This window comes from Oncorhynchus nerka, linkage group LG4 (assembly GCF_034236695.1).
Source record: "Oncorhynchus nerka isolate Pitt River linkage group LG4, Oner_Uvic_2.0, whole genome shotgun sequence".
NCBI classification, from domain to species: domain Eukaryota; kingdom Metazoa; phylum Chordata; class Actinopteri; order Salmoniformes; family Salmonidae; genus Oncorhynchus; species Oncorhynchus nerka.
Genome location: NC_088399.1, coordinates 44,967,560 through 44,984,346, shown reverse-complemented (window position 1 = coordinate 44,984,346; position 16,787 = coordinate 44,967,560). Strand labels below are relative to the sequence as shown.

Sequence of the window (16,787 nt, the reverse complement as noted above, 5' to 3'; positions counted from 1 at the left end):
TGTCAGCTAAAACATTTTACATTGATAAGTTCGTCTAGCGGCCAGCTTTCTAGACTTGTAGTAATCATGGTCGAATTGCTTTAACTGCAACATGTTCTCTACACCCAATGGCAAAATGTGTAATTAACTCTAAAATGAACTCTAAAATTTAAAGAAAATGTATCTGCTGTCAAGAGGGGCTAAAATGTTTTGTCACTTAGGGCCCCCAAAAGGCTAGGGCTGGCTCTGACTACATGCACGGGTATGATGAGTTCAGATTTTTTTTGTGGCCCCCCCCCATCAAAGTTGCCCGTCCAGGGATCCCATTTGACACTTAGCTTACTGAATATGTCACCTCTCTTTTTCACACATCATCATACACACGCGCATGGAAATACTCGCATTGTCGCACAAAGTTCAGTTCCCGAAATGTATAGACTGTCCGGGCCTCTAACCAGGTTTCATCCAACCTTTTTATGTGAGTAAAGTGCATGTCAAATAAAAACATGTAAAACAGGCCTGATGGAAACAGCTAATTTGTCTGGATTATTTTGATTTGTTCCCAGAATTAGACCCTCAATATGTATTGGAAAGGAGCATCAAGCTCATCACCGTGCACTTTCACCACCCTGTGAAATTCATCGTAATTTATTTAATCCGTAGCCTAATAAACTGCATGCTTTCCCAAGTCATAGTGGGAGGCTAGGCTCAGGACCGGAGAAGATAGAATTTTCCCTCATGCCTCACTGAATTGTTAACAGACTTCATGTCTGTGACAGAGATGCCTATGTAGTGAATTGTGCATAGGCTTAGCAAATTTGTGACTGTCTGAAGAGTGCAATGACAGCTCAGAAGCAAACATTATTTTATAGGCTATACTGTAAGGGTTTCCTGTAGTTTAAAAAAAAACTGCATTCGGGTTGCCTGTGCAGTCCGGCTGTGTCAATTAAGCATGTGGTTTAGATTCATAGCGACTTTGTGTGAAGTAAATACCCTAGGCTAAAGGTTTCAATGCGAGAACCTGATTGGAAAATGTGCAATTTTATTTGTTGGTGAGCTGCTGCTGTGCATGTTGTGTATTCTGTGGAATTGCATTAGTGTGACATTGGGGGAAAATGTGGTAATTTTCCGGGTCTTTTTTGAGGAAATGTGAAGTGTTCCCAGGACCCATGTTAATCCCTATTCCTGATCCTCTACTTTTCTCTGGAGCCAAGGTCGAACCTTGGCGTCAGTGTCTGGCACAAGATGGAGAACATTGTGAAGTACACATTTCACCTCGCCGACTCAGGTATTCGAACCAGCGACTTTTCAGTTACTGGCCCAACGCTCTAACTGCTACGCTACCTGCCGCCCTACCTGTAGTTCTGGACCCAAACACAGCGATTACTGGACAAATATTTTTTCTTTAATAAGTCTGACGTGCAATCACTGGAAAACAAACTCCATGATTGATCTATGATCGAAATGGACATTAAAAACTAATATCTTATGTTTCACCGAGTTGTGGCTGAACGACGACACGGATAATATAGAGCTGGCTGGGTATCTACCAAGAGAGTTCTCATCTATATTATACGTATCTGTCTATTTATCACCACAAACCGATGCTGCCACTAAGACCGCACTCAACACGCTGTATAAGGTCATAAGCATGCATGAGAGCACCAGCTGTTCCAGATGACTGTGTGATCATGCTCTCCATAGCCAATGTGAGCAAGACCTTTAAACAGGTCAACATTCACAAGGCCGCAGGGACAGACGGATTATCAGGGCATGTACTCAGAGCATGCATGGACCAACTGGCAAGTGTCTTCACTGACATTTTCAAGCTCTCCCTGACCGAATCTGTAATACCTACATGTTTCTAGCAGACCACCATAGTCCTTGTGCGAAGGTCACCGCCCTGTGGCACTCACGTCGGTAGCCTTGAAGTGCTTTGAAAGGCTGGTCATGGCTCACATCAACACCATCATCCCAGAAACCTAAACCAACTCCAATTCGCATTCCGCCCCAACAGATCCACAGATGACGCAATCTCAATTGCACTCCACACGGCCCTTTCCCACCTGGACAAAAGGACACCTATGTGAGAATGCTGTTCATTGACTACAGCTAAGTGTTCAACACCATAGTGCCCGCTAATCTAAGGACCCTGGGACTAAACACCTCCCTCTGCAACTGGATCCTGGATTTCCTGATGGACCACCCCCCAGATGGTAAGGGTAGGCAACAACACATCTGCGACACTGATCCTTAACACGGGGGCCTCTCAGGGGTGCATGCTTAACCACTTCCTGTACTCCCTGTTCACCCATGACTGCGTGGCCAAGCACGACTCCAACACCATCATTAAATTTGCTAAAGACACAATAGTGGTAGGCCTGATCACCGACAACTATGAGACAGCCTATAGGGTGGAGGTCAGAGACCTGGCAGTGTGCCAAACAGGCCCCCATTAACATCGACAGGGCTGTAGTGGAGCGGGTCGAGAGTTTCAAGTTCCTTGGTGTCCACATGACCAACAAACTATCATGGTCCAAACACACCAAGACAATCATGAAGAGGGCACGACAACACCTTTTTCCCCTCAGGAGACTGAAGAGATTTGGCATGGGTCCCCAGATCCTCAAAAAGTTCTACAGCTGAACCATCGAGAGCATCCTGACCGGTTGCATCACCGCCTGGTATGGCAACTGCTCGGTATCCGACCGTAAGGCGCTACAGAGGGTAGTGCTTATGGCCCAATACATCATTGGGGCCAAGCTTCCTGCCATCCAGGACCTATATACTAGGCGGTTTCAGAGGAAGGCCCAAAAATTTTTCACAGACTCTAGTCAGCCAAGTTATAGACTGTTCTCTCTGCTACTGCATGGCAAGTGGTACCGGAGCGCCAAGTCTAGGTCCAAAAGACTCCTTAACAACTTCTACCCCCGAGCTATAAGACTGCGGAACAATTAATCAAATGGCCACCCGGACTATTTACATTGACCCTCCCCCCTGGAATTAATTAAGCAGTACCAGCCTACTATAAGCAATATGCACAGTTCCATTTACAGCAACGAAAACCAATTGGCTACCAATAAAACGACAATAGAACGTAGCCTATTTATTTCTGTAATGAAACATCTCGATGTGTAGCTATACCCAGGGGCATCACTTGGGTTATTGCATTGGAATTGTATTGAATTCTGCTTATATCATGCTATACCACAACAAACATACAAGTAAAAGAAACACTTTTGACCAAGAAGAAATCTGTGAAATCTCACTGCGCTCTATCAGCACCGTGGACAGCGCCCTACACACTAAGGCAAGATTTTGACACAAACCTACCAGCTAGATTGTTTCAATCTTACCTTTTCAAAAGAGCTGCAGCTTCCTTGATGCTCTGTTGAACTTCCTGGGTAATCGATCATTACATTCTCCCAGAAATCTTCTTGTAAGATCCCTGTCAAATGCCGGTTGGATTAGTAGAGCTTCCCTCGGGTGTAGCATGCTTCTTCTGTGCTGACTGCACGGTCTAACTTGACCAGACTTTCCTGGTGAACATGGCAAACAGCCACACTGTTCAGTCTCTTCTGTGTCATTGATGTTCTGAGACATCTTTTCAGTCTTCTCAGGGCACTGAAGCTTCTCTCAGCCTCAGCAGAGGATGCAGGAACAGCAAGAAAAAGTCTCACTGAGGTTTCTACTTGCTTTGAAGAGACTTCTCACTTTTGCTTCCATGCGAGCAGGTGTATCACGCCCTGGCCATAGAGAGGCTTTTTATTCTCTATTTTGGTTAGGCCAGGGTGTGACTAGGGTGGACGTTCTATGTTATTTTTTTATATGTTTTTGTATTTCTTTGTTTTTGGCCGGGTATGGTTCTCAATCAGGGACAGCGGTCTGTAGTTGTCTCTGATTGAGAACCATACTTAGGTAGCCTGTTTTCCCACTCTTGTTTGTGGGTAGTTATTTTCTGGTTAGTACCTGTCAGAACTGTTCGTTTATTGTTTTGTTGGTTTTGTTTGTGTATTAATTTTTGATTAAAAGTATTATGGATACCTACCACGCTGCACTTTGGTCCTCCTCTCCTTCTTCCAGCAACGAAAATTGTTACAAGGAAATAATCTTCTTGACAACATCACTGAGTGGCGCTGATTACTTTTAGATTTGAGCAGGGTGCTCCTGCCTCAGCAGCTTCACCCGGTCACTTGATGGGCCATAGCCCGGTTCAACCCACACCACCTTAATTGATTTAAAGGGGTTTTCAGGGGGGGGGGTATGTGGCTGAGCCCTGGTAATTCCCTTGTAAATCCCACATTTATTATTGGGGCAGGTCGTTCTTTACGTTTGAACATTTCACATACAGACACACACTACAGGTTCAGTGGTCAATGGCCCAACAAATTGTGGAAACACACACACACACAGACTGGATCAGACCGACAGACAGTCTCCCTCTCTGTCTCTCTCCTCCACTCATCACATGTTCATAGAGCCGTCCATAAAAATATTTGATTGAGACAGGTGGTTGTCCACCACAAAGTGCTGCATGTCAAGATGACACTCGCATGTCTTGATCAATGAGAGAAGATTTGAAATAGACAAGATTGTGGTGCACACCCCCTGAAACTAGACATAGATGTTTAGAAGACATTGGTTGTCTTCCAAGTCGGGAATAAAGAGAGTTTCAACAGTGGTGGAAAAAGTACCCAATTGTCATACTTGAGTAAAAGTAAAGATACCTTAACAGCAAAAGTGAAAGTCACCCAGTAAAATACATCAATGGTACCGGAACTTTAACACACTTCTCACGGCAAGTGCGAGGAGCTGGCACAGGACATACTGGGTTGTGAAGGTGCATTGGAGACATGGTGCATATAGCCGGCATCAATTGTTCCGGAACTTTAACACACTTCTCATGACGAGTACGTGGAGCTGACTCAGGTGGCACCAAACTGACAACACGTTCCTTTAGTCCAAATCCATGCATCCTCCACCAACTCAACAACTCTCCCATTTCTCTCTCCTCCAAATTCTCCTTCTTTTCCCAGACCGGCTCTGGCCCACTCCTCGGCTCCACCGACCGCTCCATGTGCCTCCCCCCCCCTAAAAAATATTGGCGTTTCTGTGGCCTTCCTCACCGACTTCGTCGCTGTCCCTACTTCGCTGCTTCCACCTGCTTCCATGGCAGGCTCTTCTCTCCCTCCATTTTGTCGTCCCAAGTCCAGGATGTTCTCTCCCTAATCTCCTCCAAAGACCAGGATGCCATTGCCATTACCAGGATGCCATTACCTCGGCACACTGCTTGGTCCGTTGTTGGTGGGATCTTCTGTCACGCTAATAATAAGTGGACCAAAGCGCAGCGTGATCTGCGTTCCACATCTTTTTATTACTAAGTGAAACTCACAGCAAAACAAAACAATAAATATCAAACGAAACGTGAACCTAACAATAATGCTAACAGGCAACTATCCATAGTCAAGATCCCACCAAAACACAAAGGGGAAATGGCTGCCTAAATATGATCCCCAATCAGAGACAACGATAAACAGCTGCCTCTGATTAGGAACCATACCATACCAGGCCAACATATAAATATAAATCACCTAGATGACTCACCCGAGTCACACCCCGACCTAACCAACATAGAGAATAAAAAGCTCTCTATGGTCAGGGCGTGACAGCCAGGAACAGGTTAGTTGAAAAATTGTTTGCTATACTTTACAGTAGCTAAGCCATAACTGTGATATGGAGCATCACATATCACGTTACAGTTCCGTAGCTAGGGTTGCTGGGCAAAGTTAAGCTGCCATTATGAATACTGTAGCATCCTCTTAGACAGTCTCTCTATATCTAACCAACGTTGTATTTGAACACACTAACACACAACACACGTACTCACACTCTCATTGGCACTGGCGCTTTCTCAATTTCTTAAAAATATAATTCTAACAACCTCTCTCTCATTCGCTCTCCAGTTGTCCAGAGAGGATGGCAGCCTCTCTCTCCCCTCTGGAGGATGACCTGTCATGTCCCATCTTCTGTGAGATCTTCAAAGACCCATCATCCTCTACTGCAACCATAGCTTCTGCAGGATCTGCCTGGAGGCCACCTGGAAGCAGGGCGGGACCAAGGTCTGCTCTGTCTGCAGACAGACGTTTCTCGGCAACCCTGAGACCCTGCAGAGGGAAAAGCAGTGCACAGACAGCCAGCTGCCCAGAAAGATAGCCAAAGAGGAGACCTCGCATGGAGAACCCCCACAGGCTCCAATGCGCCAAACACACTTCACAGGCCTACACAATGTGTGTGGCCTCCGCTAACATAAGCTTGGCTTGTTCTGCCTGGAGGGTGAGTGTGTAGAGTATTTCTGAGCATGCAGGCCACAGTTTCTACTCTGTGAAGAAGGCTGCTACCCAGAGGGAGGAGCTCAGAACACCACTGACGGCGCTACAGAATAAAATGGCTGTCGTTGACAAGACCAAACCCTCCTGGGAGAAAATGTCATCTTACATCGGGGCGCAGGCCCGGAAAACAGAGATAAAAGAGGAATTTGAGAGGCAGAGAGAATAGCCAAGCTGAGGGAGGAAGAAGGGAAGAGATTAAAAGGATGTCATCTCTGTCTAAAAGAATCAGGGAGGTAGAGGAGAAGCTGTCGGGTGATGACACCGCATTCCTGCAAAGCTACAAGACCGTGAAGATGAAAGCAGAGATTCTCCTCTTGGCCCTCCGCTTGTCTCTGGAGCTCTGGTCGACGTTACAAACACTTGGGCAACCTTGGCTTATAGGTCTAGCAGAAGATGCAGCGAATTTTGGACTGCACACCTGTAGTTCTGGACCCAAACACAGCTGCATGCTCTCTCCATCTCTCAGAGGACCTGATCAGCCTAAGAACGAAGACTGAGGATGGGAGTCTTCCAGACAACCCAGAGAGGTTTAGTGGGTACTTAGACATTCTGGGTTCAAAGGGATTCACCTCAGGGATTCACAGCTGGGAGGTGGAGGTGGGGAACAATGACGACTGGTTATTAGCGGTGCCAAAAGAGTCCATTAGCAAGAAAACAGGTTAACTGTAGGTGTGCTTGATGGTGTACCCGACAATTCCCTATCTGAATGTTCCGTAATGTTCCGTCCGCCTGAATAGGCCTAGTGTCAGACGGTCTACTGCGATCCTAATCGGTCATCCTCATGTCTAATCTCTGTTTGGCCGTCACTCACTCTCACTCACTGGACGGAAAACGCCCCTCTGTGCCTCTCTCTCTCAGGTATAATCCATCAGATGAAGGGGGAGTACGATGCAGCGTTGAAGCTCCACAAGGCCCACCTGTGTTTGGTCCAGGAGCTGGGGGACTATGCTGCTCAGGGCAGGGCCTATGGGAACATGGGAAATGCCTACAACGCTCTGAGGATGTATGACCAAGCTGTACGCTACCACCGGCAGGAACTGCACATATCACTCGAGGTGAGGATGCACACTTGAACACACATGTGAACGCACACACGTGAACAAACACACACAGAGCGCTTTGGGGACGTACGACCAGGCTGCACGGTATCGTAGGTAGCCGATATCACTGGAGGCAGACACACAGAGCGCTTTGGGGACGTACGACCAGGCTGCACGGTATCGTAGGTAGCCGATATCACTGGAGGCAGACACACAGAGCGCTTTGGGGACGTACGACCAGGCTGCACGGTATCGTAGGTAGCCGATATCACTGGAGGCAGACACACAGACACCTGGGCCATGTTCAGGATGAAACCATTGTAGAACGTTGCAGATAGAAATGCCATGACTAGAGCTGACGTGATTCCTTATTTTATATACCAAAGAGAGATGTTTGTTCTGCATCATACAATTCTATCTGAACGTTGGCCAACTTTGTGTCCTGCTGAATGCGGCCCTGGTATTGACCTTTCTTTCCTCTCCCAGGTGAATGACCGTCCCTCCCAGGCCTCTACCCATGGTAACCTGGCTGTAGCTTATCAGGCGCTGGGCGCTCACGACCAGGCTCTCCAGCACTACCTGCACCACCTGACCATCGCACGCGAGCTACGAGACACGCAGAGCACGGCCAGGGCACTAGGTAACGGACGGACAGATGGACAAAGTAATACAAAACCATATTAAATCAACTTGAATGATTCCTAAAGGTAAAGGGTGTGTGTGTGTTTGTGTGTGTGTAGGTAACCTGGGCAACTTCCACTGCTGTAGAGGGGAGTATGCCCCGGCGGTTCCGTACTACCAGCAGTACCTGACCCTGTCACCTCAGCTACAGGACCTGGAGGGAGAGGGCAAGGTCTGCCACAACCTGGCCTACACACACTACTGCTTGGGACAGTACAGGGAGGCCGTCAGGTAGGACACACTCTTCATACACCTTGTATGTATAATAATAACTCATAAAGATTGTCCCGACCTCTCCAAATAAATGACACAAAGGTCTCAACTTTGTGAAGAAGATGAGCCACACACTCTTAGTCATTTTCTTTTTTTTCTTTACTGACAGGTATTATGAGCAGGACCTGGCCCTGGCTAAAGACCTGGGTGATAAGTTGTCCCAGGCTAAAGCCTACTGTAACCTGGGTCTGGCCTACAAAGCCCTGGGGGAATATAGCAAGGCTGAGGACTGTCAGAGATACCTGCTGTCCCTGGCTCAGGCTCTGAACAACAGTCAGGTACAGACAGTCATTAACACAACTGGGATTGGAGGAATGGGTCGGAAGTGGGTCTGCGTGTGTGTTGGGGGGACTTGACAGGGGTGGTGAGATTCTACATTAAAACTGTGTGTGTGTGTGTGTGTGTGTGTGTGTGTGTGTGTGTGTCCAGGCAGTGTTCCGTGCCCTGGGAAACCTGGGGGATGTGTGTGTGTGTAGGGGTGACGTGGCCGGGGCGGTGAGGTTCTACCAGCAGCAGCTCACCCTGGCTCAGGAGGTCAAAGAACACAAGATGGAGGCTGACGCCTACTCAGCGCTAGGCTCTGCCCACAGGTAGGCTTCTAGCCCAGATAGCATCTAAAATGTTATTTATTAACTTCTCATATGTTTTTAGTTAATATTGACTGGGAAGTAATAGAAATGTCCTCCCCCAGACTCCTCCGTCAGTACGACCTGGCCCTGTCCTTCCACCAGCAGGAGCTGTCTGCCCGCACTGCTCTAGACGACCAGCGGGGGCAGTGTGGTGCTCTGGGCCGCCTGGCAGCCGTCCACATGGCCCTGACAGACTACCCCACAGCCTTCCAGTGTTACCAGGCCCAGCTCACCCTGACACAGGGCCTCAGAGATGCCTGCGTGGAGGCACAGGTCCAGGGCAACATGGGCATCGCCAAGATGAACATGGGCGTCCTGGAGGAGGCCATTGGGTATTTTGAGCAGCAGTTGGCCATGCTGGAGCAGCTGAGTGGGGCTGAGTGTGTGCTGGATAGAGGCAGGGCCTACGGGAACCTAGCAGACTGTTATGACTCTCTGGGAGACTTTGAGGAAGCTATAAAGTACTGTGAGATGTTTCTGACTGTGGCTCAGAGTCTCAACCATATTCAGGACCAGGAGAGAGCCTACAGGGGACTGGGTAACGCACACAGGTAAAAGACACACACACACACACACACACACTCTCTCTGTCTGGCTGTTGCTTCCTCTTTATATCTCTCTATTCTTTCTCTTTTAACCCCCTACTCCTTTTATCTGTCAATCTTTCCCCTTCTTTCTTTCTTTCTCTCTCTCTCGCTCTCTCTATTTCTTTCTTTCTTTCTTTCTTGCTCTGTCTCTCTCTCCCTCTCTGCTGATCCCTGGTGAGGGAAGGACAGAATAATGAAAGAATAAGGAATGTAATTATACTGATAAAAGCCACAGCTTGATGTTAATTTTTCAGACACAGCCTCTTTTATATTCCCTCCCCCAAAGCTGTGCATGTTTATTTTCATCTCATACTAGCAAAATCAACATGTCCTGAAGTTATTGCTTAATTGTTAGCTTGTTAGCTTCCTTAAGTTTCACATATAGCTCTGTGGGAAACTAGAAGCTTTTGCTGTTTTGAGAGTGGAGTGTTTTATGGTGTGGCTTATGTGTACTTAATATGAAATGCATTTGTGACCGCCCGGCTCAATTCGCTCTTACGTAGCAACATTTTTACATTAGATAAAAGTAGAGACTGGTATATCATACACTACAGTTGAAGAACAATGGGAAAGTAATTCTGCTTTGAAAGTTGATAAACTTGGAATCTCACTTTTGAGAAAATGGCCCTTGAATGTTTTGGTACCTAGTGGAGAGCTCTTCTTTGTTTACACCCATTTAGCATCTTTCACACCCCCTTAAGCTTTAGCCTCACCCATCATTTTAAGGATTCACATGTGAGGCTATGTACTAAACAACCAATGTTTCAAGACTGGGTTATACCAAGGGTGTGTTCGTAAATTTAATCTAAAGTGCCAGAGTGTGCTCTGGGCGTTTATAAACTCATAGCGTTGTCACATTGTCCGCTTGTAAATTCAGAGCGTTTCGCTCTCGGAGCGTTCAGAGCTCACACTGGATGCTCTGGCCAAGGAGTAGGGTCGATCCGAGTATTCTGACCTAACAACAGCAGTCAAGCACCAAGCTAACTGGCTAACGTTGGCTAGCTTGTTAGCTACTTCCAGACACAAATGAGCGAACAGCTCACTCTGACCTTTTTACTCACCCTAGCAGAGATGGTTAGGCTGTTTTAATGTGATACAGAGCGTTTGCCAACTGCAACTGTGCTGAAAAGTGTAATTACGCTTTTCTGCCAACATTTACTGACCCTTTCTGACACCAGCCGTTCGTAAATTCGTCAATTAATTTACCAGCTACGTCTATCGACAGTTGTCGCTGTGACATCATAAACATTCTATTGAAATAGTTACTTGCATAGTGGAGTCTTTTGTTTAGACAGCTAGCTAAACAATGAACCATAATCCCAAATCATAACATTACTACCCTGCATGAATCTGCAGGTAGCTAAACCAACAAAGTTCAATGTTAGCTAGCTAACATTAAGCTATAACTAGCAATGCAAATGACTGTGAGATACGAATAATATTACTACACAGATCATACATGTAACTTTAGCTAGCTAGCTAGCTAGCTAACAGTACACTTTAACTTGAAATTATAACTACTTCCTGACAAAATTAGAAATGTGTAATATCTGAAAATGTAGCTATCTACACTGTCTTACCCATATATATGGATGGACGCTTCTCCCTCTCTGTCACGGATGGTTGCCCTTAGTTTGAAGATGTAATCCAGAGACAGGTGTTTTAATACAACAGCCTTCTGTGTGTTCTATTTTCAACTTTGTCTGCATATTTGGAATCAAACGGCAGAATTTTCTCCATCTCCTTAGCTATCATACACTGATTTCAAAACTCGGTCCTCCAGAAAGTGGAGAGCAACACTTATGGAATTCTACTACAATATATATTTTTTTAAATGCACTTTGGAAAGGATTACCTACACATACAGTGGGGCAAAAAATTATTTAGTCAGCCACCAATTGTGCAAGTTCTCCCACTTAAAAAGATGAGAGAGTCCTGTAATTTTCATCATAGGTACACTTCAACTATGACAGACAAAATAAGAAAAAAAATCCAGAAAATCACATTGTAGGATTTTTTATGAATTTATTTGCTAATTATGGTGGAAAATAAGTATTTGGTCAATAACAAAAGTTTATCTCAATACTTTGTTATATACCCTTTGTTGGCAATGACAGAGGTCAAACGTTTTCTGTAAGTCTTCACAAGGTGTTCACACACTGTTGCTGGTATTTTGGCCCATTCCTCCATGCAGATCTCCTCTAGAGCAGTGATGTTTTGGGGCTGTTGCTGGGCAACACAGACTTTCAACTCCCTCCAAGGATTTTCTATGGGGTTGAGATCTGGAGACTGGCTAGGCCACTCCAGGACCTTGAAATGCTTCTTACGAAGCCACTCCTTCGTTTAAGTGGGAGAACTTGTACAATTGGTGGCTGACTAAATACTTTTTTGCCCCACTGTACTGACCAGCTCATATTATAGACAGAAGTGACAGACCGGCATGTCCAGCCCACAGCATGTCTCTCGGCATGTCCAGCCCACTCATTATCTCAGCCAATCATGGCTAGCGGGAAGGTTGCTGACTTTTTCTGTGGCTAAACCAACTAGGCTCGTAATTTAACAATTGTATTTGTATTTACAGATGGCATACACGTTTGTTATTAAGGCACATGAAAGTTCACATGTTCCAGAATCCTTTTCTGCCCAAAAAAACGCATTATGATACAAATAAAAAGTTTACGTTCAAATGGCTCTCCTGTGAAGTAGTGACACACGACATACGCCTAGTTTCCTGAAATGAGTCACATTTATGTAAATCATTGGTAGGGCTCCTTCTGAGTGCAATGGTGACTCATCTGCAGCAAACAGCAGGCCTACGTTAGCAACTCTAAAGAGAGATATGGGACTAAACAAAAATAACTCCTATCTCCTCCCTTCCTCCTCTCCTGTCAGATCTCTAGGTAGTCTCCAGCAGGCGTTGGTGTGTTTTGAGAAGCGTCTGGTGGTGGCCCATGAGCTGGGCGGATCGGGAGGTGGAGAGGGAGGAAGTGGAGGAAGGAAGGCCCAGGCCCAGGCATATGGGGAGCTGGGAGACCTACACAGCCAGCTGGGGAATTATGAACAAGCCCTATCCTGCCTGGAGCATCAACTCAACATCGCCTCCACCGCAGGGGTAAGACTTCTACCTCTCGAATGAGTGAATGACTGATGGGAGGGAGGGAGGTAGGAATAAAACCTGTAGTGGAAGTGGCACTTCTTTGGTTACTACATGATTCCATATGTGTTATTTCATAGTTTTGATGTCTTCACTATTATTCTACAATGTAGAAAATAGTCAAAACAACTCTTGAATGAATAGCTGCGTCCAAACATTTAGTACACTCCTCTCTCTCTCTCTCCCTCTCGCTCTCCCTCTCCCTCTCTGTCTCTGTCTCTCTCTCTCTCTCTCTCTCTGTCTCTCTCTCTCTCTCTCTCTCTCTGTCTCTCCCTCTCTCTCTCTCTCTCTCTCTCTCTCTCTCTCTCGCTCGATGCATGTATATATATATATATGTATGTGTATATATGTGTGTGTGTATATATAAATGTATGTACGGTATGTGTATATGTATGTATATGTATATATGTATGCGTATATGTATATATAAATATGTATATATGTATGTATATATATGTGTTATAAATCTGTTATAGATGTGTTATAAATCTATAATATATTATACAATATATTATATTCTAAATCTGTTCCTCCCAGGACCGGGCACTAGAGGGCGAAGCGAGCGGGGCGTTGGGTGGAGTGTACCAGCTGATGGGAGAGAATGAGACAGCTCTACAGGTTGATTCTTATAATGATATTATTATATTCCCCGTGCAATGGTCCATTGTTTGTTTGTCTGTGTCCGTCTGTCCATCCATCCATCTCTGTTTCTCTCTCCAGTGGCACCAGAGGGCATTAGAGATTGCGGAGGAAACAGGAAGTGTGAGGAGTCAGGGGAGGGCCTACGGGAACCTGGGATTGACTTATGAGGAGCTGGGAAACTACGAAAGGGCTGTGGCCTGTCAGGTAAACACACGCTATGGTCACAGATTATCCATTACATTGATCAAGCTGACGCTCTAACAATGAAAATAAATGTCTTAAGAAATGGAAGACAGTCGGGAAGAGGCAAGATCAGGATGGACCATTCTAGCCAATGAGAGGGCAGATACTCATGTGAACAACAGGCACAACTCCGAAATAAAGTGTTTTTTCTCAAAGTTGCCAGGATGTCAATTGTTACAACCTAATCATTCTAAAACTTATATTAGATCAAGTAAGACACACTTAGCACATAAGCCATTACATTTTTTGTCAACCAAATTTGGCACTCTCATTGATCTCCATACAAAAACGTTTCACTTGGTGAGCGAAAAACATGAAAAATTCCTCCTTGCTGGAGAAGACATATTTTGGGCCCAGTTATCCCTCTTGCTTCGCCTCTTCCTCTCTGCTGTGGGTTCTGTCAGGTAAACGGTTTGGGACTTGACCTTTCTGTCTGTGGTGATGTCATCAGGAGCAGCACCTGAGTGTGGCAGCGCAGAATAATGACCTCACAGCCAAGACACTGGCGTATGGCAGCCTGGGGAGGACACACCATGCGCTACAGAACTACACACAGGCTGTCATGTACCTGCAGGAAGGTGAGAGGAGAGAGATCGAGAGAGACTATGAATGAAGACATGGTTCTTGAAGAAAGAGGGAGGGTAGGAGAGGGGGGATTTGATGATGTTTTGAGACTCCCTCTCTCTCTTTCTCTGTTTCAGGTCTGCGTTTAGCAGAGCAGTGTGGGAGGAGAGAGGAGGAGGCTAGGATCCGTCATCGTCTGGGCCTGTCACTGTGGGCCAGCAACAACCTGGAGGAGGCCCAGAACCAGGTACCAACTTGTGTGTTTCAAAGTTACTGTTGCCTCTCTTGAGTCCTGCTGACACCTGCTGGTTGACTATGAAACTGCAGTCTCTGATTCTAACCTTAGTGGTTTTGAGATTCCCTATGTTTAAGATTAAAATGAATTGCGTGTATATCACGATGGGGGTGCCACATGGGTGTTTATTCAGGTGTGAATGAATGTGTGATGTAGGTGTGTATTCTCTTTCTCTCTCTCCAGCTGTACCGAGCTTCTGCCTTGTTTGAGTCGATTCGACATGAAGCCCAACTCAGCTCAGACTACAGGCTGACTCTGTTTGACCTGCAGACATCATCATACCAGGCTCTCCAGAGGATCCTCGTCAGCCTGGGTAACACTCTCTCATTACTCTATTTCAGTTTTTATGTCATCTCTCTTCACTTTCTCACTCTCTCTCGCTTATTGTCCCACTTCTCTTTCTCTCTCAATTCAATTCAATTCAAGGGCTTTATTGGCATGGGAAACATGTGTTAACATTGCCAAAGCAAGTGAGGTAGATAATATATAAAGTGAAATAAACAATAAGAAATTAACAGTAAACATTACACATACAGAAGTTTCAAAACAATAAAGACATTACAAATGTCATATTATATATATATACAGTGTTTTAACAATGTACAAATGGTTAAAGGACACAAGATAAAATAAATAAGCATAAATATGGGTTGTATTTACAATGGTGTTTGTTCTTCACTGGTTGCCCTTTTCTCGTGGCAACAGGTCACAAATCTTGCTGCTGTGATGGCATACAGTGGAATTTCACCCAGTAGATATGGGAGTTTATCAAAATTGGATTTGTTTTCGAATTCTTTGGATCTGTGTAATCTGAGGGAAATATGTCTCTCTAATATGGTCATACATTGGGCAGGAGGTTAGGAAGTGCAGCTCAGTTTCCACCTCATTTTGTGGGCAGTGAGCACATAGCCTGTCTTCTCTTGAGAGCCATGTCTGCCTACAGCGGCATTTCTCAATAGCAAGGCTATGCTCACTGAGTCTGTACATAGTCAAAGCTTTCCTTAATTTTGGGTCAGTCACAGTGGTCAGGTATTCTGCCGCTGTGTACTCTCTGTGTAGGGCCAAATAGCATTCTAGTTTGCTCTGTTTTTTTGTTAATTCTTTCCAATTTGTCAAGTAATTATCTTTTTGTTTTCTCATGATTTGGTTGGGTCTAATTGTGCTGCTGTCCTGGGGCTCTGTAGGGTGTGTTTGTGTTTGTGAACAGAGCCCCAGGACCAGCTTGCTTAGGGGACTCTTCTCCAGGTTCATCTCTCTGTAGGTGATGGCTTTGTTATGGAAGGTTTGGGAATCGCTTCCTTTTAGGTGGTTATAGAATTTAACGTCTCTTTTCTGGATTTTGATCATTCTGCTCTGCATGCATTATTTGGTGTTCTAAGTTGTACACAGGGGATATTTTTGCAGAATTCTGCATGCAGAGTCTCAATTTGGTGTTTGTCCCATTTTGTGAAGTCTTGGTTGGTGAGCGGAACCCAGACCTCACAACCATAAAAGGCAATGGGCTCTATGGCTGATTCAAGTATTTTTAGCCAAATCCTAATTGGTATGTTGAAATTTATGTTATTTTTGATGGCATAGAATGCCCTTCTTGCCTTGTCTCTCAGATCATTCACAGCTTTGTGGAAGTTACCTGTGGCACTGATGTTTAGGCCAACGTATGTATAGTTTTTTGTGTGCTCTAGGGCAACAGTGTCTAGATGGAATTTGTATTTGTGGTCTTGGTGACTGGACCTTTTTTGGAACACCATTATCTTGGTCTTACTGAGATTTACTGTCAGGGCTCAGGTCTGACAGAATCTGTGCAGAAGATCTAGGTGCTGCTGTAGGCCCTCCTTGGTTGGTGACAGAAGCACCAGATCATCAGCAAACAGCAGACATTTGACCTCGGATTCTAGTAGGGTGAGGCCGGGTGCTGCAGACTTTTCTAGTGCCCGCGCCAATTCGTTGATATATATGTTGAAGAGGGTGGGGCTTAAGCTGCATCCCTGTCTCACCCCACGACCCTGTGGGAAGAAATGTGTGTGTTTTTTGCCAATTTTAACCGCACACTTGTTGTTTGTGTACATGGATTTTATAATGTCGTATGTTTTACCCCCAACACCACTTTCCATCAATTTGTATAGCAGACCCTCATGCCAAATTGAGTCAAAGGCTTTTTTGAAATCAACAAAGCATGAGAAGACTTTGCCTTGGTTGTCAATTAGGGTGTGCAGGGTGAATACATGGTCTGTTGTACAGTAATTTGGTAAAAAGCCAATTTGACATTTGCTCAGTACATTGTTTTCATTGAGGAAATGTACGAGTCTGCTGT

General features: G+C 45.3%; 1 protein-coding gene across 2 annotated transcripts in view; it reads left to right on the top strand.

Moving 5' to 3' along the window:
* Positions 1–16,787, top strand: part of LOC115126301 (tetratricopeptide repeat protein 28-like) — a 92,402-nt gene that overhangs the window by 66,963 nt on the left and 8,652 nt on the right. For both annotated transcript variants that reach the window (XM_029655921.2, XM_065017574.1), the window contains 12 exons: positions 7,227–7,423; positions 7,895–8,048; positions 8,149–8,320; positions 8,472–8,640; positions 8,792–8,952; positions 9,054–9,542; positions 12,471–12,690; positions 13,270–13,350; positions 13,453–13,578; positions 14,069–14,195; positions 14,319–14,428; positions 14,660–14,789. In XM_029655921.2, coding sequence (XP_029511781.2) covers positions 7,227–7,423; positions 7,895–8,048; positions 8,149–8,320; positions 8,472–8,640; positions 8,792–8,952; positions 9,054–9,542; positions 12,471–12,690; positions 13,270–13,350; positions 13,453–13,578; positions 14,069–14,195; positions 14,319–14,428; positions 14,660–14,789 — 2,136 coding nt within the window. The remainder of the gene's footprint in view (positions 1–7,226; positions 7,424–7,894; positions 8,049–8,148; positions 8,321–8,471; positions 8,641–8,791; positions 8,953–9,053; positions 9,543–12,470; positions 12,691–13,269; positions 13,351–13,452; positions 13,579–14,068; positions 14,196–14,318; positions 14,429–14,659; positions 14,790–16,787) is intronic.